Source organism: Rhinatrema bivittatum, chromosome 3, assembly GCF_901001135.1.
Source record: "Rhinatrema bivittatum chromosome 3, aRhiBiv1.1, whole genome shotgun sequence".
Lineage (NCBI taxonomy): Eukaryota > Metazoa > Chordata > Amphibia > Gymnophiona > Rhinatrematidae > Rhinatrema > Rhinatrema bivittatum.
Genome location: NC_042617.1, coordinates 230496367 through 230519869, shown reverse-complemented (window position 1 = coordinate 230519869; position 23503 = coordinate 230496367). Strand labels below are relative to the sequence as shown.

Genomic DNA, 23503 nt, shown 5'->3' with positions numbered 1-23503 from the left:
TTTAAACAAGCATTCCCGCAGAGCTAAGAGCAGGTAGAAAGTCAGTCACTTATCATCCATTTACCCCAGCATATTTCACATAACTTGTTATCTTATTTACTGTTATTTTTCATGGATGTTTACTGTTAGTTATTTATTTCTATTTATTTCTATTTTATTTATGTATTTTTTTGTTATCTATTTATTATCACTTCTTAATTGTTAACATTATTATTTATATTTCCCTGTTATTTGGATTAACCATGTTCATTGTAAGCCTCTAACTTGAAGCGATATTTACTGTTCATTGTAAACCGGGGTGATATGTATATTATACAGGAACCTCCGGTATATAAATCCGTTAAATAAATAAATAAATAAATAAATAAATAAATAAATAAACTGACCCATCCTCTTCCTTACAAGGAGTTATGTTAGAATTGGCTGCCTTCACCTCAGTTTCAGGTCTTAAGGTGAACTATGATAAGTCAGAAATACTTAATCTGACTCTCCCATTGTCTGAGGTGTCCTCCCTCACTCAGAACTACCCTTTTAAATGGGCGGCAAAGGCATTAAAGTATCTTGGGGTCCGCATAGGGCCCCACGCCACTCAGCTATACTCTCTGAATTATGCTCCTCTTATACAATCCATCACAACGGATTTATCCAGATGGAACCAAGGTACATACTCATGGCTTGGCCGCATCGCCATTGTCAAAATGAATGTCCTACCCAGACAGTTGTATTTTTTCACAACTATCCCCATCTTCCTTTCGTCCATCCTCATTAAGAAATGGCAGAGGTTGATTTGTGGCTTTATCTGGCGTAAAAGGCCTCCGCGGGTCGCTATTTATTTATTTATTTATTTATTTCTTTTGTATACCGACATTCGATCGAGATATCACATCGGTTTCCAGATAACAGGTTGAATAGGGCGAGAACTGCCCTATTTTTACATTATAACAAGATAACAGTTAAATTAATTTAAACAATAAAATAAAATACTATAAGAAACACATAATGTATCTTCCGAAACACATAATGTATCTTCCGAAAAACAGGGGAGGTCTGAGTGTCCCAAATCTTGCCTGGTATTACTGTGCGGCACAGTTACGGGCTTTAGTGGTCCTTCATATGGTAGCTGGTGCTCCCAGGTGGGTGCTCTTGGAACAAGCGCTAGTGGGAGCTATGCCACTTTCTGCCTTGCCCTGGCAACCTACGTCCACCTGGGGCCCAGCTTGTCATATTCCCTATGCTTTGGCTACTACGTTAAGAGTATGGCGTCAATGGAAGCCCACCTTAGTGGGAAGGGAATCTTATACACTCCTGACCCATCTTTTTACTAGTGCATTATTCTCTCCCGATACAAATACGGTGGCCACTTCCACTTGGAAGGCAGCGGGTATCACTCACTTAGACCATATTCAGTGTCAGGGCGTTATCATGTCTCGTGAGGCCATTGGTTCCCATTTCAAACTGGCGGAGGTAGATTTTTTGTTATACACCAAGGTATACCACTTTGTAGCACGTGCTAAAAGAGCTGGCACTCTGCGACTTACTGGCTCTTTATTTGAAAACTATTGTTTGCACGCTTCCCAATTGCGAGGTTTGATATCCAAAATCTATGCCCTTCTTAATGGTAAACGGGATAGTCCCTTCCGACAACAATTAGAGTGGACCAATGATTTCTCCCATGCGCTTGCTGATAGTGATTGGGACTTAATATTTCTCACAGGACAAGCAGGATGGTTGTCCTCACAAATGGGTGACATCGAGGATGGAGCCCACCACGGAAAAACTTCTGTCAAAGTTTAACAGAACTTTGACTGGCCCCTACTGGGCATGCCCAGCAAGGCACTGACCCTGCAGCCAGCAGAGGTCTCCCTTCAGTCTTCTTTTTTCCGCGCAGCAGTTGCCACGCGGTGAAAGGAGCTCTTCTTACCACGTTCCTGACAGGAATTCGGTTTTTCTTTCCGAAGAAAAATTTGCCCCTCAGGGGTCTCCCTTCGACAAATTTTTGTCACCTTCGCGGACTCCGGTAAGTTTTTTGCCGTTTTTCATCGACTGCCGTCGATTTTGGCCCTCGAGACCTGTTGGCACTTACCAATCCCACGGCTAAATTTGGCCCTAGGCCATGGCGACGGGGTTCCGTCGTTGTCCGGACTGTACCCGGACTATGTCAATCACAGACCCCCATAGGGTTTGTGTTTTGTGTTTGGGTAGTGAGCATGATGTCCTGACTTGCACCAAATGTGCCTTAATGACACCTAAGGGTCGCAAAGCCAGGATGGAGAAGATGGGGCTCCTCTTCCATGCACCCACCCCAACGCCATCGATAACATCGACGTCATCGGAACCGGCACCGTCGAAGTTGCACCACCATCGTCAACCCTCCGGTGACCGTCCACCATCGATGACTTCTCGGCCGTCGACTCCTGTCCCCTCCCCGGATGGGCGAGGAGACCGAAAGGACAAGCATCGCCATCGACGGCACAAGTCTCGGCCTGTCGAGGATCCACAGTCATCGACCTCTGAACAAGCCAAGCCACCGACTAAGAGGCCTCGATCAGACTTGGCACCGTCCACGTCTCGTTCGCAGGCATCGAGGAAACCCTCACCCTCTCGGGGTGTGGGAGCCGTGATCCCACCGGTTACGGTGGTCCCTCCGGCTCTGCCTCAGCCTCCCTCTCCCGTCGAGCCGGGTATTGTTACCCCTGGTCTCCGGGCAGAACTGGACCGGCTGGTCCAGGAGGCCATCGAGAAAGCGATGCAAAGGTTCCAACCTCCACCGGCACCGATTCCGGCACCGCCTCCGGCACCGACTCCGCCACCGAGGAGGGAACCGTCCACCGAGCCTCTGGTGGAAGCGCTAGCATCGCTACTACACCACATGGAGGCACTTGTACATGCCCTTCCATCGATGATTCCAGTAGCACCGACAGCGCCACCGTCTCCGACAGGATTCTCATCGGCAGGAGAAACACCGTTCCTGATTCCCCCTTCCGGGGTGGTCCCATCGGTGCCTTCTCGTATATCTCCACCGATTTATCCTTCGGCTCCATCGATTCCAAGACCGGCACCGATTCCATCGGCAGCACCGAAGCCCTCGATGCCATTCCCAGTACCGCTTGCAGCACCGGTTCCTTCAAGGTTTCCTTCGATGCCTTCGGATCCTCAGCCAGGTCCGTCAGGGCTTCAACCCCCAAGTGATCCCTACGATACCTGGGGTGATGATACATCTTCTGACACAGATTTACCATCACCACCTTCTCCTACAGAGAGTAGAAAAAGATCTCCTCCAGAGGATCTCTCCTTTATTAATTTTGTAAAGGAGATGTCAGACATTGTACCTTTTCAGCTGCAATCTGAGACCGATGACAGACACCAGATGATGGAACTGCTCCAATTTTTGGATGCTCCAAAAATCATCGCTTCCATCCCCATTCACCAGGTGTTTCTGGATCTCTTAAAGAAAAACTGGAAATCTCCTTCATCTGTGTCACCAGTTAACAAGAAAGCTGACTCCACATACCTCGTCCAGTCAGCACCAGGCTTTCAAAAGCCTCAACTGGATCATCGCTCTGTTGTGGTTGAGTCCGCTCAAAGAAAGGCCAAGCGTCTAAAGCCACACTCTTCCACTCCACCTGTCAAGGACAATAAATTCCTGGATAGTGTGGGACGGAAAGTGTACCATGGAGCTATGTTGATTTCTCGCATAGCTTCATATCAACTTTACATGACTCAATATAACAGAGCCATCCTTAAACAGATGCAAGATTACGCTGACACATTACCGGACCAGTACCAGCCACAGCTTCAAGCCCTTCTTAACAAAGGGTTTGAGGCGGGGAAGCACGAGATCAGAACGGCTTACGATATCTTCGATGCTTCCACAAAAGTTTCAGCTACTGCCATCTCGGCCAGACGTTGGGCCTGGTTAAAGTCATCCAACCTTCGCCCAGAGGTCCAGGATCGTTTAGCGGATTTACCCTGCTTAGGGGACAATTTGTTTGGAGAACAAATTCAGCAAATTGTAGCTGAATTAAAAGATCACCACGAGACGTTGAAACAACTTTCCTCTGTTCCGTCTGAGGTTTCCTCCAAACAACCACTTAAGAAGGACTCTAAAAAGTCGTTCTTTCGGCCACGTCATTACTATCCTCCATCGGCCAGGCCTCGTCCAGCTCGATCCTCTACCAGACCTCAGCCACGTCAGCCTAGGAAACAAAGGCCTACTGTAGCCCCTCCTCCTGGGCCTGAGGCTGGCCTTTGACTCCCCTGTAGGGAGCACATGCCAAACCCCTCTTCCAGACATCCCTGTAGGAGGTCGACTGTACCATTTTTTACAAGCTTGGTTGCAGATCACCTCAGATCAGTGGGTACTAGCAATTATCGCACAGGGTTACCACCTCAACTTCATAACTCTTCCAACAGACTCCCCGCCTCTTCAAGCGTGGAGTCTAACCACCCATTTGGCTCAGTTACAACAGGAAGTATCTCTTCTTCTGCAATCAAATGCTATAGAATCCGTCCCTCCCTCTCAACGAGGGAAGGGATTCTATTCCAGATACTTCCTAATACCAAAGAAATCAGGAGGACTACGTCCCATTTTGGACCTTCGAGCCCTCAACAAATACCTTCAAAAAGAGAAGTTCAAAATGGTAACCCTTGGCGCGCTGCTCCCTCTGCTACAAAGGGGGGATTGGCTGTGTTCTCTCGACCTCAAGGACGCTTATACTCACATTGCGATCGCAAGATCCCATCGCAAGTATTTGCGCTTTCTGGTAGGCCGCGACCATTATCAATACCGGGTATTGCCTTTCGGTCTGGCATCTGCTCCACGAGTCTTTACCAAATGTCTCATAGTGGTAGCAGCATTCCTACGGAAGGAAGGTGTCCACGTCTACCCCTACCTGGACGATTGGCTAATCCGGGCCTCCACCCAACAGATTGCCCAATCCTCCCTAAAATTGACAATTCAAACACTCCTTTCCTTAGGGTTTCTTGTCAATTACGAGAAATCTTGCTTAGTCCCATCTCAAACCTTATCCTTCATTGGGGCAGACTTGGACACCTTACAGGCAAAGGCTTACCTTCCTCATCAGAGGGTTCACACCCTAATCTCCCTAGCTCGCCAGCTCCAGTCTCAAAACACTGCCACGGCTCGCCAATTCCTCATTCTCCTAGGTCACATGACATCCTCGGTCCAAGTCACTCCCATGACCCGACTAGCCATGAGAGTAACACAATGGACTCTACGACACCAATGGATTCAAGCTTTTCAGCCTCTGTCCTCCATAGTCACTTTTACACAAGCGATGCGCCTGTCTTTAACCTGGTGGACGACTCAGGTCAACCTCCTTCAGGGCTTACCTTTTCTCCCACCGGATCCGCAAGTAATCCTAACCACCGACGCTTCTCACATCGGTTGGGGAGCCCATGTGGACGACTTCCAAACCCAAGGGTTATGGTCAAAACAGGAAGCCGAACACCAGATAAATTTCCTGGAACTTCGAGCAATCTGCTATGCGCTCCGAACTTTCAAAGATCATCTATTCCATCAGATAATCTTAATCCAGATGGACAACCAAGTGGCCATGTGGTACATAAACAAGCAGGGAGGCACAGGATCCTTCCTTCTGTGTCAGGAAGCTGCGCAGATTTGGGCGGAAGCCCTCTCCCACTCTATGTACCTCAGGGCCACTTACCTGCCGGGAGTAGACAATGTATTGGCAGACCAGCTGAGCCGTGTCTTCCAACCACACGAGTGGTCACTCAACCCTCTCGTAGCGACCTCTCTGTTTCGAAAGTGGGGTTTTCCCCGCATAGACCTCTTTGCGTCCCCTCAGAACCACAAAGTGGACAATTACTGCTCTCTCATTCGGAGCCAGCACTCTCGGCCGAGGGATGCGTTCTCCCTCAAGTGGACAACCGGTCTGCTCTATGCATTCCCTCCACGTCCTCTTGTGTCAAAGACTCTCGTGAAACTACGCCAGGACGGAGGAACCATGATCCTGATAGCACCTTACTGGCCACGCCAAGTATGGTTTCCAATACTCCAGGATCTCTCCATCCGCAGGCACATTCCTCTGGGAATGGACCCGCATCTGCTCACTCAAAACGACGGATGCCTCCTCCATCCCAACCTCCAAGCCTTGTCCCTGACGGCATGGATGTTGAAAGGTTAGTCCTTCAACCATTTAACCTTTCCGATTCCGTTTCTCGTGTCCTAATAGCTTCACGAAAGCCTTCCACAAGAAGATCTTACTCATACAAATGGAAAAGGTATACATCAAGGTGCACTTCTCAGTCCCTTGATCCCCTTTCCTGTCCAATCTCGAAATTCTTGGACTATTTATGGCATCTCTCTGAATCAGGTCTTAAAACCTCTTCTATAAGAATGCATGTCAGTGCGGTAGCCGCCTTCCATAAAGGTTTTGGGGGTAGTCCTATTTCAGTACAACCCCTGGTAACGCGCTTTCTTAAGAGCTTGCTCCATCTGAAGCCACCCTTGCGTCCTCCGGCCCCATCCTGGGACCTTAACCTGGTTCTTGGTCGTCTAATGAAACCACCTTTCGAACCTCTGCACTCCTGTGACTTGAAATATCTCACTTGGAAAGTGTTATTCCTTTTGGCTGTTACTTCAGCTCGCAGGGTTAGTGAATTACAGGCCCTAGTTACCTATCCGCCTTACACTAAGCTCCTGCAGGACCGGGCGGTACTTCGCACTCACCCTAAATTTTTACCTAAGGTAGTTTCGGAGTTTCATATTAATCAATCCATCATACTACCTATCTTTTTTCCCAGGCCCCACTCCAACTCTGGAGAACAGACCCTGCATACCCTAGACTGTAAGCGGGCTCTAGCTTTTTACCTAGACCGTACAGTTTCTCACAGGAAGAGCACTCAATTATTTGTCTCTTTCCATCCTAACAAGTTAGGACAACCTGTGGGTAAGCAGGCTCTTTCCTCCTGGTTGGCGGACTGCATTGCTTTCTGCTATGAGCAAGCTGGCATCCCTTTTCAAGACCGTGTTAAAGCACACTCTGTGAGGGCCATGGCGACGTCAGTGGCACACCTTCGATCGGTGCCGCTTCCGGACATCTGCAAAGCTGCAACCTGGAGTTCCCTCCATACATTTGCAGCCCATTATTGTTTGGACAAAGCTGGAAGACAGGACTCCATCTTCGGCCAATCTATCTTGCGTAACCTTTTTCCAACCTGATGTACCAACACCCTTCCACCTGCCCGGTAGGGTGCGGATGCCCTTTCCCAAATTCCACCCCAGTTGTTGTGCCTCTTGCACACCGTTGGGGGCATTTGGTGCAAGTCAGGACATCCTCAGCTCGGTACTCACCCATTTGTGAGGACAACCATCCTGCTTGTCCTGTGAGAAAGCAAGTGTTGCTTACCTGATGTAACAGGTGTTCTCACAGGACAGCAGGATGTTAGTCCTCACGAAACCCGCCCGCCACCCCGCGGTGTTGGGTTCGTTTTCTTTTTACTTTTTAGGCACTGCCTGTAGCTTTGAAAATCAGACTGAAGGGAGACCCCTGCTGGCTGCAGGGTCAGTGCCTTGCTGGGCATGCCCAGTAGGGGCCAGTCAAAGTTCTGTTAAACTTTGACAGAAGTTTTTCCGTGGTGGGCTCCATCCTCGATGTCACCCATTTGTGAGGACTAACATCCTGCTGTCCTGTGAGAACACCTGTTACATCAGGTAAGCAACACTTGCTTTCTCACTGCCCATAAATGTTCCATCTCAACTAGTTTACAGGAAAACTGTTATAAAATGTTATATAGATGGCATTTTGTTCCTACTGTACTCCATAGATTTTCCCACTCTATTTCTGAGTACTGTTGGAGGAATTGTGGGGAGGTGGGTACTTATTATCATATTTGGTGGCAGTGCCCGAAATTGTCCCATTTCTGGCCGTCTCTCATTGCCTGGATTTCCCAAATCCTTAAGACTGTTGTATCGGCTGAGCCATGGCATATCTTACTTACATTACCTATGGAGGGGCTCAGCAAAGACGCACAACGATTTGCGCAACAAGTTTTTATTGCGGCCAGGGTAGAACTTGCCTCCCATTGGAAGAAGGGAACTGTCCCCAGTCTCTCTCAAATACAGCACAAGTTACATACTTATTACCAACTAGGTCATCTCACTGCAGTCCATCACGACCGCTTGGGTCCCTTTCAAAAAATTTGGGCACCATACACGCAGTGGCTGGCTGCCCAATGACATCCAGCTAGCTAACTTCCTCCTTTCTCAGTGATTGTTTTGGATGCGGTTCAGTATCATACAATTTGTCAATTATAACTGTGTTTTATTCACTCTTTTATACATATGTAGAGCTGACGTACTTATCCTTTCTACGCTATGTATGTATTTTTGTACTTATGCATTTTTTCCTCTCTCTCTATAGCACATCCCATGCTTGTGTTCTCTCTTGTGTTTTTCTTAAGTTTTCTCCACTTTCTTCTTCTTCTCTGATATTATCTTGTGATGACAGACATCAGTTGCAGGGTTAGGGTGGGAAGGGTTTGAGGGGTTATATGCTTTGTATAAATTTATGGCACCGGTACTTTTGGTTACTCCATTGTATGTTGCTGGAGTTTTGTTCTGTCTTCTTATTCTTACTTGCCATAATAAAAATGTTTACATACAAAAAAAAAAAGATTTGGAAATGTTCCTGAAGAAGAAGAAGAAGTCAATAAACTGTTATTAACCAAGTAGTCTTAAGAAATAGCCACTACTTAACACTACTTAACTATTGTGCAAATAGCAGCATGGGATCTATTTATTGTTTGCAATCTTGTCAGGTACTTGTGACCTGGATTGGCCACTGTTGAAAACAGGATACTGGGTTTGATGTACCCTCGGGTCTGACCCAATATGGCAAAAATCTTATGATCTTACAGACCTCAGACTGATCCATACCAGCGACTACAGGCTTTGTATTCTTGAAAGAGCCAGTAGCAAGAAAATACAAGGTACCAAGAAGCTTGACCAAGTCTGGAATGGCATGTCCTCAATCAATTGGAGGATCAATATCAGTTTTTTCATAAAGAGAAAGAATTGCCCTGGAGTTTAGTCTGTATGTCCAGGCCACATCTGTCTCTGGTAACCCCAGCAGTATTGTCCTCAGGTAAAATATCTGCTGCCTGAGTCCCCTTCTGTGAACAGCTTGTTCCAGGACAGCCTCACAGACCATCCTTTCTTCTTCAGCAATAAAATGTCGTCTTTCTCTCTTCTCAATCTCTTCTTTGTCCAATATCCAGCATAGTGCTCTGCTTCAATGGCAGGGGAGAAAGACTGATACTTTACTTTCAATGCATATCCAGCATAGCTCTCTGCTTCAATAGCAGGGGGAATGAAGAAAAGTGGATCTATATACAGACAACAACCAACAAGGACTGAATTACATAGTCTGGGTAAACAAATAAGCACGGGTGTAGTTTGCTTATTGTGGTGGTTACTACCCTTAACTAATTAAGCTAGATATTTCACTTAGATGCAGTTCCAACACTGCTCTCTACATTAATGGCGGGGGTGGAAGGGAAATAGAACCAAAAGGTTACTAAGGGCCAAGAGTAACAGATAAGTATGAGAAAAACAAAGTGTGAAAGCTTGCTGGGCAGACTGGATGGGCCGTCTGGTTGTCTTCTGCCGTCATTTCTATGTTTCTATATGTTAAGTATCTCCCACTAATTCTTCAGCTCACACAAAATGTAGCAAGCTATCGAAATAACATATGTAATCCATATTTCTACAGAGAATCACCTATATGCACCACCACAAGGGCACACAATAGACTAAAATGGCCACCAGCAATGTGAATTAACTTTTACTCCTGTCTAACCCAAGTATTACATTTTCCATGTTAAAAAACGCATGCTAAAATTTCATCCCATTAACACAGCTCCCTGCATTATCCTGTAATAGCATTCATTTACATGGAATTTCATGCATCTGTGATAATCATTCTGCGGGGTTTTTCAGCACTAAAACCCAGGTACATACCCATACATAGGAACAGCTGGCACTGAAAAACCTCTGCTAAAACATGAGTAAAATCCCACAGTAGGGTCCCACAGTAGGGATTATTACATCATCCCTTTAGAGATTCATTGGAACATAATTTGAAGAGGGGGTGCCTATACTTTTTTTTGCATGTAACTGAATATAGCTATAAGCAGTATCCCAGGTTCCCATGATCCAGCAGATGCAGGTGAAAGCGGATTATTAGCCTGTTGCTACATAATTTACAATGACTCATCCAGTGTTTAAACGGAAGAATTTGTCACCAGATATTCCAGCAAGCTATACACCTGTATCCAATATTTCCACATTGGGAAAATTATTGGTGAAGGTCGTATACTCCCAGTTTAATGATTTTCTGAAAAGACGCCAGATTGTGCACCGATCTCAATGCAGACTTTGCTTTTGTCAGTTTCTAATTTTATAATACACAAGAACTGGTCAATGGTAATGCTGTGGTTGCAATTTTCCTCAACATAGCCTTTGACACCATTTCCCACCGCATTCTTTTGGGGGCAATTGTGGGACTTAGGTATTTGAGGAAAAGTATACGCAAGATTGTAATCATATCTTCAAAGCCAGTAAGCAACAGGTATGCTTCAATAACTCCTCCTCAAATTGGTATTCCAGTGAGTTAGAGGTTCCGCAGGGATCTGTTTTATCAGCGGCCCTCTTTAAAATTTACATAAGACCTCTGTATTTTATCAGAAGACTATGTTCCCATATTTGAATATATGCAGATGGTATCCAGCTGTACTTTCCTGTGAGGGGCAACTTGAAGTCAATTCTACAGGAAGTTTCAAACTGTTTAGCAGTTAACACATAGATATGCCATTACCATTTAATTCTAAATTTAGCAAACATTTAAGCTGATTTTCAAGGAAGGGTGATTATTTATCTAATCAAAATATACGGTAAGCTGTATCCCTTTTTAAGGAGCCTCAATCAGATATAAATACACACTTAAGCTCCTGGGTTTTTTGTTCAATAGTGGTATGTACTTTAAGCCCCAGAGCCCCAGTATATTGTACGCACAGAATATTATAAGTGTCATGGCTGGAGGTCCGGCTAGAACTAGGGAACTTCCCTGAGAAGCTGCACAGGAATTCTATGCAGGGCATAGCAAGGTCTTCTGCCTGGACTAGCCACCTCCCCTGCAGGTTAGGCCCTTAGGTTCTGATGGCCAGCAGGACTTAGCTGGAGCATGTCCCTGGCTGGGGGCAGGAATAAGACAGGGCTGGAGGCACAGGCACCAGCTGGGAGCTAGAACCAGGTGCAGGCTGAGACTGAGGGCAGGCAGGAGCTGGACAGAAGCAGGGCTGAAGGCATGAACTGGAACAGAGGACAAGGCTGGAGCAGGAGACAATGCTGGGATTAAGGACAGGCTTGAAATGAGGGCAAGGCCTGGGTTGGACAGGCCTGTACCAGATAAGACTAGAAGGGACAGGACAGGGCAGGCAACAGTAAACAAGAGGGCCTTAACAGGGCACAAGGCTAGGCCACAAGGCAAGACAGAAGACCCAGGAAGCCACTGAGCAAAGCATGGTGACCTGGAAGGCTGCATAGCAGGGCAAGGAGAACTGGAAGGCCGCAGAGTAGGGCAAGAAGGCATGGAAGGCCTCAGAGCAAAGCAAAGCAGGAGGCCTCGGTAGGACAAAAGGCAAGGCAGGCGGCTTAGGTAGGCCACAAGGTAGGGAAGCAAGGCAAGGAAGCATGGCCAGGTCAAGGAGTCGACATGACTCAATGAAGAGGCAAGTGAGGAATGGACAGGCTGAATTAAGTAGGATGGGAACTGCCATGTAGTGTGATTAGCGAGGAGGTGGCTAGAGCAGCTGTGAAGGAGGCAGAACCATGACAATAAGTTTGTTTGCTGTGTCATTTGAAACCAGTTTTAAGTATTTCTCATTTTCATACCACCATCCAGGCTTTTTTACTTACCACTCAATTATTGTAACTCACTTTTTTTATTGGAGTTCCAGGTTCCCATCTTAAGGCACTACAAATGTTGCAAAATGCTTCAGCATACCTGGTTTGGGGTGGTCGCCGATGAGATCACATGAGCCCACTCCTGAGAGAAATGTATTGACTTCCATTCTCCAGTGGGTGCAATTCAAAGTTTTAGTCCTGGTTCTTAAACCAGGACTTAAAGAAGACTGCCCTTCCTAGCTTTCTGATCTTCTGCACTATTATATACTATCCTGACCATTACAATCCTCCAATAAAATGTTCCAGTCCTTCCTATAGCTCGAGCCATTCACTTGACTGAGACCAGACATTATTTATTGGCTCTTTACTTTGCAACACCCTGACAAAGTTCCATAAGCATCTTGTTTCTTATTCAAAGAGGCTTCTGGTAGGTATTTAATCAGATATTATGGGGTGGCAGGAAATAGAGGCAGAGACAGGTTTTGTTTTGTTCTGATAAATGTTTGTTGGTCATGTGTTTTAATTTCTTATTCTATATTTTTATTTTATTCTATGATTTATATTGTAATTCTCATAGTATATTTTGTTATAGGTGAAAAATAAATAATTTTAAATAAATCAGCAAACCTGACACTCCCTATCATGTAATTCATTTATCTGTTTAAACAAATGGCATGCACTTGTGGTTTTCCCCAAGGATCTGTCCTTTCCCTCTTAGCTCTGTTAGCTACACTGGTTCAGAGTTATTGTTTTAGTTGTCATCTCTCTGCTGATAGCATTCAAACCCTTGCATCCTTTACTGAGCCTGTAACTGAAATTATGAAATTTAATTGTCTTAATGAGGTAGCTGCTTGGCTGTTCATTCATAAAATGAAAGTGAATCTCCAGGCCATCTAATATACAGGCATACAGCTAGCGATCAAGTAGTTCCTCAGATGAAGAGAACTGGTATTCCACTAGTAGGTATTGGTAAGGTTTTAAGGTTAAAGCTGGACTAAATTGGTTTTCTATGCGGTACGCATGATTCACAGATTAAAGCCTTTTTTGGAGAAATCTGAGTTTATAACTATTATTTGTACTGTAGTATTATCTTGCCCAGAATATTGTAATTCTTTGTATGTGTGTATAACAAGACCTATATATATATATATATATATATATATATAGATATATAGATATATATATATTTTATACTCATTGAATCCCCCATCCTAGATCTTATTCTTGGGCAGAACAGGGAACCTTCAATGGTTCTGAGAGGTAGAAGGATGTATCTCAGAATAAATCTCAGTACTCCTCTATTGTTGGTTGAGGTCGCTGCTACAGGCTCCAAGTACGTTTCTTTTGCAGTGTTCCCATAGATCCATAATGTGGTGGGGGATGGAATGAAAGCGAGGCAGTCGGGTCTCCTGGGTGAAGGGGTAATGTAAATATTTTAAAACAATGTGAAAGATTTTCTGTAAAAATACTGGGGGGGGGTTTTTGCATAGTGATAGATGTGAAACTTGTGGCAAATTTATATAAATTTGCCACAATTACCACACAATTTTGAAAAATTTGCCACAAATTTTTTTAACTCTTGCTGTCTTGCTGCAGAATTTTGCAGGAAACTGGGAGCTGTGGCTATAAGCTACTTGTAGGAAATACGGAATCCTTTTTGAATCCATTTAGGAAATTTGATTGCTAAAATCAAGCTGTCAATACATCAGAGAATAGTGGGATTGATTTTAGAAAAGATAAAATTATTACTAGAATAAATGTATCTTTAATAGCAGTAATTGCTTCATTAGAATACTAGTATATGCTATATAACTTTTCTGTTTTTATTTCTTTTCAGCATGTCACTCACTCCCAGGAAGAAATTCGAGATGATCACACTTTCCCAGTAGAGCATAACCGTCTGGAGGCAGTTGTGCGAAAGGATGTAGAACAAATGGATCGGAAGTATGAGTTTAGTGAATCATGGATGAACCAGTGTTCATCGGTGGAGTCCAGCACATCCAGCCAAGAGCATCTGAACCATTCCTCTAAACCTCTACCATCTAGTTCTGCTTTAAATAAAACAGGAGTCGGACGCTGGAAAACTCCAGTAACCAGTCCACCAACACCAGTAGCTGTTTCCCAGTCTATCAGAACAGACCTTCCTCCACCACCCCCTCCCCCTCCAGTGCATTATGCAGCTGAATTTGAGGGAATGCAAATAGATTTGCCCCTGCCACCACCACCATCTTCAAGCCATCTAGGAGCACAAGTGAATTCTCAAACAGCTGCTTTGGAGCACAAGAAGAGAGAGGAACATCAGCGGTGGTATGAGAAGGAAAAGGCACGCTTGGAAGAAGAACGTGAGAGAAAACGGCGTGAACAGGAGAGGAAATTGGGTCACATACGACCTCAGCCACCAATTCCTAGTCAATCTCTGCTGCCTTCTGGTCAGCCACTTCCCCTTCCCCCTGCTGTTCAGCAAGTGAAGCCAGAGAAGCCTGCAACATTACAGAGGCCTCAAGAGACAGTCATCAGGGAGCTTCAGCCTCAGCAGCAACCTTGGACTATTGAACGGAGAGATCTGCAGTACATCACCATAAGCAAGGAAGAGCTGTCCTCCAGTGACAGCCTGTCCCCTGATCCCTGGAAGCGTGATGCTAGGGAGAAACTAGAAAAGCAGCAGCAGATGCATATTGTAGATATGCTTAGCAAAGAGATTCATGAACTGCAGAACAAGTCTGATCGCACAGCAGAAGAGAATGACAGACTGCGCAAACTCATGTTAGAGTGGCAGTTTCAGAAGCGGCTCCAAGAATCCAAGCAGAAGGATGACGATGATGATGACGATGAAGAAGATGATGATGTGGATACCATGCTGATTATGCAACGCCTGGAAGCAGAAAGAAGAGCAAGGGTAAAACATATTTTTTCTTTGTACTTTTAAATGCAATGTGAAAATAGATTTACAATGGTGATTATTAAAATGTTGCTGCTTTGCAAGCAGTGACTGAAATTTCCATTGTAGGTTAGTAATATGGCCCTATGGAGAACATACCACACCATGACATAGTGATAATTTTCAATTCTGATCTGAATTTGGAATTCAGACTACCCAAACTTATAAGTGCTGCTTAACTAATCATTTAGGTTTTCAGTTGCCTGCATATGCCATTAAATCTCAGTAAAGGGAAAGGAAGTACAGTATAATGGCATATACAGTCAACCTAAACCTTAAATAACTGTACTATTTAAACCAAATGTAATGGTGCTGTTTCTTCTCTGACCTGAAGAAGAGAGGATAATTCTCAAAAGCTAGTCACAAATCTATTAAGTTAGTCCAGTAAAAAGGTATCGCCTATAGCTTGTCTGTTGATCCATATTTCTACAAAGAGAACCAAATTTATTAAAATGTCTAGTTTCTATTAGTTTGATGGCTAAGATATCATCTCTATTCCAATTATATCTGTTGTAGCTGATGAAATTTGCTGCCTATCTGCTTCCATGCAAAACACTTTCCATGCTAACCATTCCTACTCTGTCTCAGCAGATAATTCGCTTGCTCTTTTTCTTTCTCTCAGGGCATACTCTGTAAAAGGAAATATTTTTTTCTACCATGTAGACAGATGGACTCAGGACCAGTGGGTTTATGCTCCCCTGCCAGCAGATGGAGACGGAGCAAGCTGATGTCACAGTATACATAACCCCGCAGTGACTCCAGCCTGCGAATATTCTCTTTCTCCACCAGATGGTGAACGTGCATCTCCCTATGGGGATTGCTTTGAGCTTTTTGAAAGGAGAAATTTGAAAATCTAAATTCAGGAAATGAAAGCCCCACTCTCCCCCAGGTGAGAATTCCTGAGGCGATTTCCATGGTCCCTCAGAGGTGTGCCTTGGTTTGGTAGCTGGGTTCCAGGCATGGACGAAGCTGCTAATTCAGCCGAAAGGCAGCGGGTGCAAGAGGCAGAGTGCGGCGGTGACAGCAGATGCCCTTTCCCCCCGTAGCTGAGACCGTCTCTGTACTCAGCCATTAAGCACTGAGCTCAGGTAATGTAAAAAAAAAAATTTAAAAAAAGAGGTTTATCTGAATCAGAGACAGTTAAAGGGGTTTCAGGACTTCTCTGGTCTCCGTTCTCAGCGTAGGGTACCAACGTTCATTCCTGCTCCCATTGGGGGTGGGGAGCTGGGCAGCCTGGTGGGTTAAGCAGCCCCTGGTGGGTTAGGCCCTGCACTTAGGCTTTTTTCTTGCACAACGCGTGGTAGGCCACAGTGGCCGATTTTTGCACACTCTTGTGCATGTTCTGCTACCCTCTATAGGCCTTCAGTGTGCGCAGTATGTTGGCTCTGTGCATGTGTTGTGCGCTCAGTTTTTGGGCATGCTTTTTACGTACACAAACTTTTTTATGCGCTTAACTTGGTGCATAGGTTGTGCAAGTGCCTTGCCGCGCTTTCTAATTGGCACTTATTTTTGGGGCACATTTCATTTTTGAGCACGAACCATTCTGACACATGTTTACCGCAGCGATGGCGCCAGAAGCAAGAAGCTTTAGCACCTTCCTATTTGTGTTGCCTGTCATATTAGGGCTTCTCAGCCTGACCTGGCTTCTAACCTGTGTCAGTGCTGCTCAAATGCTCACGGAGAGTTGTCTTCTTCGGATTTTGCTAAGCCTAGCTCTTCCCATTCTGATGATGGGTTGGTCACAGCCTTGACTGGGGGGAACTCCAGATCTTGGTTCTCCCTTGACTGATTCCTCCATTGGTGAGGGCAGTTCTGTGGGACCAGCTCCAGTTCCTTCTGGGCTTGGTCTGGACCCAGCTGCTTTTTCTTGAGTGGAATTTTTTCAAGGCTTACAAGCCTTTCTTCAGGCGCAGTCCTCCGCTTCCCCCATTTCTATCTGGTCAGACCCTCAGCCAGTGGTTTCTCCCTCATCCAGTCCTATGCTTAAGCGCCAGGGCTCGCCCCGGCTACCTGCTGGTATTCCCGACAGGAATCCAGATGGCACTGATAATGAGGTTGATCCAGATTCCCTGGAAGATGGGGAAACTCCTTCAGGGCTGGAATCATATCGAACCATGTTGCAGTTCTTTCATAGAGATGAACTGCCGGCCCTGATTTCCCAGACCTTGAAACAACTGGGTGTTCTTGGTTCGGATGCTGTGTCAGAGCAGAGGAAGAATCCCATATTGGTTTTCTTACATAAAGCCTCTTGTTTTTTCCTGGTGATGGTTGCCATCCAGGAATTGATCTGGAATGGGATGCCGCAGAGGCAAATTTTAAAAGGGATCGGACATTGGAAGGCCTGTACCCCCTGGATCCGGCTGTGAGAGAGCGTTTGCGGTTTCCCAAAGTGAATGCTCTGGTATATGCCATGTCTAAGCGGACGACTAGAGGGAGGAACGGCCTTGAAGGATGTACATGATAGAAGGATTGAGGTTATTCTTAAGCAAGCCTTTGAGGCAGTGGCAGTGAATTTACAGATTGTCTCCTGTTGCACCCTAGTGATGAGATCTTGTCTGCTTCTATTTCAGGAGGTTAATGAGTCTGGAGGGAATTCCAGAGTGGTTATGGAGCCTGCTGCTGCCTTTTTAGCAGACACAGGCTGTGATTTGGTCCGGACCTCAGCCAGAGGAGTGGTTTCGGTGATAGCAGCCAGGTTTCATCTCTGTTTGCGAAATTGGTCAGCTGACACAGCTTCCAAAGCCAGTCTTACCAAGATGCCCTTTAAAGGCTCACTCTTTTTTGGGAGCGAGTTGGAGAAACTGGCCAGTAAGTGTGGGGTGAGTCTCCAGTGCCTCAGTTGCCGGAGAGTAAGAAATTGTTACAGCACCCCTTTGGTATGAGGGGTCATTTCCGGGGTTCCAGGCATTTTCAACCCTAGAGAGTGATGACCTTTCAGCAGGTTCAGCCTTTCGGTAGGTCTCTGTCCTTTCGTCCCCCAGCACCCCAAGAGAGAAGTGGGCTCCGGTGGTGGCCCTTCCCGAGCTTCCCCAATGAAGGTTTGCCAACCCACCTTCCGGAAGAAGAAATAAGGAGATGTCTGTCTCTTTTTATCAGAGGTGGGTCGAGATTACGTCGGACCAGTGGGTCCTGGAGGTGATAACGCGAAGGGTGTGCACTGGAATTTCGCAGTCTCGGGACATGTTCATGGTGTCCCCTTGCCACTCCCCACAGAAGAAGCAGGCAGTAGAGTTCACGCATCAAAGGCCCCTCAGACTGAGGGCTGTGGTTCCAGTGCCAACGTCTCAAGAAAGTATGGGGCGATATTTCATTAATTTTGTTGTGCCCAAGAAGGAGGGCTCCTTTCGTCCCATCGTGGATCTCCAAGAGGGTCAACAGTCACTTGAAGGTGACTCATTTTTGAATGGAAACCTTACGTTCTAATAATGGCAGTGCAGTCAGGGGAATTCTGACCTCCTTGGAACATCAACGCGTTCTATGCTTTGCGATGTTTGGGCGCCATTATCAGTTTAAGGCACTGCCTTTTGGTCTCGCCACCGCTCCCAGAACATTTTCCAAGATTATGGTGGTGGTAGCGGCAGCCTTTTGAGAAGAAGGAATCCTGATGAATCAAGAGACAGTTAGTATAGCTGTGTTTAAAAAAGGATTGGATAAGTTCTTGGAGGAGAAGTCCATTACCTGCTATTAAGTTCACCTAGAGCAGTGGTTCTCAACCAGTGTGTCGGGACACACTGGTGTGTCACCAAGGGGTGGAAGGTGTGTCACCAAAAATTTGACCTAGCAAGCCTATGCTTTCTATAACAGGCACATGTGCTTGCCGCTTGAGGAGAGTGCAGAGTAAGGAGCTGGTACTTAAAATTTCTCATCACCGCTCCCTATTGCTGCTTTTCCCTCAACGCTGGCAGTCTCTGCCACTACAAATCCAAGCCAGAAATGTTACAGGCATGCTATATCCTGCTGCACCTCTCCCCCCTCCCCTTTCCCAGCTTCTTGGTGTTTTAGTTTTTCTCTGTATGCTTGCTTATAATTTATGGTCTTTTATTCTGTAGTAGATAAGGGTCAGTGTGCATGCTGCATGTTTGACAGAGGTGAGGGTTTCTGCTAACTAGGATGTAGATTCTGTGCAGGAATCTAGAGCAGTCTGGCTTGCTTTGTTTTTCCATTAGTAAGTGTACTGTGTCTATATTTGCAGCCTTGCTTTTTCATAGGTAAGGTTGTTGCTGTTCAAGTCCTGGCTGTTAGTACTCTTATAGTATGGCTGGTGTACTATATAATTTCTACTTGTCTTTTTAGCAGGTTTCCATGTTATTTCACAAAGTGGCTGGCAGGGAAGGGATTTTTGAAGTACTATTTATTACTGAGGGGAACCAGAATATGAATATATTGTATGGTGAGTTGAAAGGGGAAATTTCCTAACTCTGCTATGTATAAACTCCAGACGAGGTCAGAACTTCCTGAGATTGACAATGAAATGCATGAAAGTTTGTCTGTTTCGAAAAACTGTGTGCTGCATATGAGGTAGATTTTAAAAACATACGCGCGCGTGTACTTTTGTTCGTGCACCAGGCGCGAACAAAAGTACGCTGGATGTTTTTAATTTTTTTTTTCATGTTTAAACAATTTTTATTGGGTTTTACAATAACAGTACAAATCACAACACCTGGAAGTGAGAGGAACTCTGATCTCACCCCAGAACAGTATCACCAATAAAAAACCTCTACAGGATTCCCCCCCCCCTGCCACAGAAGCGAGTAAAACTGTAGGTACTTTGAAATAGTCCCCCTCTCCGTAGGCAAGGCCATCCCTTACAGAAATAGAAAGAGAAATGAAAATTAATCATTGACAAACAAGACTGCGAGCACGGGGGGTCAACGACTGCAGGTACGGCTGCCAGATCCTCAGAAATCGCCTGCGGCGCTGGGGTGTCATCCGAGCCTCCAGGCTCTCCATGGTCATCATGAAGTGCAAACTGTTCCGCCAAGACCAAAAGGAAGGGGACTCAGCAGACCGCCACGTCGAGAGAATAATCTTCTTTCCCACCAAACAGGCCTTGGAGAGAAGCAAACGCGAGCCAGGGTCCCGAATGCGAATCGGGGAGATGCAGCCAAAAAGTAGCCACAAGGGAGCAATAGGGAAAACAACATCCAGCAGGTCCGCTAGATAATTTGCCACTCGATGCCAAAATCGTCGAACCGGGCCACAAGCCCAAAACATATGCGAAAGTGTACCCCTGTTATGACCACACTTAAGACAAGCCGCCGTAGGGGCTATAGCAAAATGCCTGGCCAACACAGGGGACACATATGCCCGGCATAAAAATTTAAATTGCATCTCCCGATAATATTGATTCTTCGTGACCCTGGCTATGCGTCCAAAACTTCTTCTTAATATCGATTGAGTCACCATAAACTCCCCATCCTCAGTCCAACGCGTCTCAAGTATCTGAATTTGATTTAGTGCTGACCTCCGCCGCAGACACTTATAATACATTGACAGTGAGGGAGCAACGCGATGCTCAAAATGGAACACATTGTCCAAAGTCAGGTAAGATGAGGGTAACCTTGCATCTGCTGGAAGGGCCCGTATGTAATGACAAATTTGCATAAATGGGAAGGTGTGTGTCACCCCAAATCCATATTGGGACATAAAATCTGAATATGAGAAAAGCGTCCCCTCACGCGTTAACAAATGACCCAGTAGTGTGACCCCTTGGGCAAACCAAGACCTAAAAACCGAGGACTGTGTTCCCGGGCTAAAATCGGCATTCCCATCTATCGGCAGAAAATAAGCATTTAAAGCAGGAAGCTGCAACCTTCGAGCTAACCGTTTCCACGTCTGCCGCAGCGGGCCAATCATGGCTGTATGAGTCAAAAAAGAGGGCAGGGACGCCGAGTTAGCTTTGTAGCACGTACGAGGGGGCCCAAGGATACATCAAGGCTCTATCCGCTACCAGGGATGTGTGCATGGACTCGTCCACCAACCAGTCTCTCACAATTCACAAATTACTAGCTAGGTTATACTCAGCCAGGTCAGGCAGCCCAAGGCCCCCCCTACCAGTCACACCCTTTAACCAGGATAGGGGAACTCTTGCTCTCCCCCCCTCCCCAGATAAATTTCCAGATCGCTCTCTCAACCACCTTTATGTCTCTGCGCCGAACCAATATTGGGAGATTCTGGAAAAGATAAAGCCATCTAGGCAACAGTATCATTTTAACCATATTTATCCGGCCACTAAGGGAAAGGGGAAGTCGACTCCAGCCCGTCACTTTGTCAATCGTTGCCTGTATCTGAGAAGGGACATTAACCTGATAAAGACGTTCTGGATCTACCGGTAGCTGCACCCCCAAGTATCGCAGCGACTCTCCCGCCCATCTCAGTGGAAACTCGTTTGGCCATGTATCTCTTAAATTGGGAGGGTAGGCCAGCGCAGAAGACCTGGTGGCATTTAAACTAAAGCCCGAGAAAATTCCGAAGTCCCAAATCGTCTTCATTAAGACAGGAAGGGATCTCTGGGGATCTGTGATGAGAACCAGCAAGTCATCCGCGAAAGCCACCGTTTTAAAGATGTGACTACCCATACGGACCCCCCTTATCTCTCGAGTGCTTTGAATGGCAAGGAGAAGAGGCTCGAGCTGAAGGATAAACAAGAGGGGCGATAAAGGGCAGCCCTGCCGGGTCCCCCTAGCTATCTCCAGCGGTTCCGACTGCATGCCATTAGCGATAACGACCGCCTCAGGCCGCGTGTATAAGAGATGTAATGCTTGAAGGTAAAAACCCGAAAACCCCATCCTCTCCAGTACAGTAAAGAGACATTTCCATTCCACTCTATCAAACGCTTTCTCAGCGTCTAAGCTAATAGTGAGGTAAGAAATATCCATTTGGCGACACATGGTCATAGCAACCAACACCCGCCTAATGTTTGCCAGTGCATAGCGCTGTCTGACAAACCCGACCTGATGGTCTCCAACTAAGAAGGGGAGGAGGACAGCCAATCTATCTGCCAAAAGTTTTGCTAATATTTTGACATCTACATTCAGTAAGGAGATGGGCCTATAGGACTCAGGAAGAAGGGGATCCTTCCCCTCTTTAGGAATAAGCGTGATGTGAGCCCGATTCTCATAAGCAGGGAAAGATCCCTGGCGGCTGAGATCCATAAATTCCTCTGCCAATGGACCCGCTATTTGCTCCTTTAAAAGTTTAAAAAATTCCGCTGTGTAACCATCTGGGCCTGGGGCCTTCAAGGGACGTAGGCGGCCAATAACCAACCTCACCTCCTCCTCTGTTATGGGGCCATTTAAACTCTGCCGCTGCTCCTCTGTCAAGCACGGGAGAGACACCTTGGAGCAAAAATTATCCCAAACCTCCTCACTACCCCCTGTAGATGTGTATAAATCAGCATAATAATTACGAAAGATTTGTAGGATAGAGGGAGAGTCCTTCACAGTCCTACCCGAGGGCATACGCAATGCAGGGATGTGCCTGCGACCCCGAGTCGACCGGACAAGGTTAGCCATCATGCGGCCTGTTTTGTTGGAATATTGAAACAATTGGAATTTATAGTAGAGAATCCCTTTTTTAGCACGCTGATGAAGAAGAGAATTTAATGCCCCCTGGACTGAGCGGTAATGGTCCCGATTACGGGGTGTCCCTGCCCTATTAAAGGCTGCTCGAGCAGTAGTCAACTGCCTGCTTAACTGCAATATCCTTTTCTTAAGCATTTTATTCTATGGGCCATATACGAAATAATCTCCCCTCGCAGAACTGCCTTCGCCGCTGACCAAAGCAAGATCGGTTGTGAATTGTGAGATCGGTTACAGGCCAGATAATCCACCCACTTTGCCCTGACATGCTCCTGAAAATGACTGTCATTGGCCAAAGAAGAGAATTTAATGCCCCCTGGACCGAGCGGTAATGGTCCCGATTACGGGGTGTCCCTGCCCTATTAAAGGCTGCTCGAGCAGTAGTCAACTGCCTGGTTAACTGCAATATCCTTTTGTTAAGCATTTTACTTCTATGGGCCATATACGAAATAATCTCCCATCGCAGAACTGCCTTCGCCGCTGACCAAAGCAAGATCGGTTGCGAATTGTGAGATCGGTTACAGGCCAGATAATCCGCCCACTTTGCCCTGACATGCTCCTGAAAATGGCTGTCATTGGCCAAAAAATAAGGGTAACGCCACAGTCTTGTTTCCTGTTGCCTGCCTCTAAACTGAAAATCCACCCATACGGGTGCATGGTCTGAAATCACAATATTATCGATTTCCACACCCTGCACCTGCCCAAAGGCGTGACCGCTGATTAGAAAAAAATCCAATCTGGATTGCGAGTCGTGCGCCCGTGAGACATGGGTAAAATCGCGTTCCAGCGGATGCAAAGTTCTCCACACGTCTAGTAAATGCAGTGTATCTTCCAACATTACAGGACCCCTCCCCATTCCATGCTCCCTCTGTCTCGCAGGTCGAGCATCCAACTCTCCATCTTTAACTGTATTGAAATCTCCACCCACTACAAGTATGTCAGTCAAATGTGGTAGCAAATATGAGCATAAACATCTGAAAAAATGGGGGTTATAGGTATTAGGGGCATATACATTACAAAGCACTACAGTTTGCCCAT

General features: G+C 46.0%; 1 protein-coding gene across 21 annotated transcripts in view; it reads left to right on the top strand.

Moving 5' to 3' along the window:
* AFDN (afadin, adherens junction formation factor) overlaps positions 1-23503 on the top strand; it is a 1391435-nt gene that overhangs the window by 1146892 nt on the left and 221040 nt on the right. For all 21 annotated transcript variants that reach the window (XM_029594302.1, XM_029594301.1, XM_029594288.1 and 18 more), the window contains one exon: positions 13785-14843. In XM_029594302.1, coding sequence (XP_029450162.1) covers positions 13785-14843 — 1059 coding nt within the window. The remainder of the gene's footprint in view (positions 1-13784; positions 14844-23503) is intronic.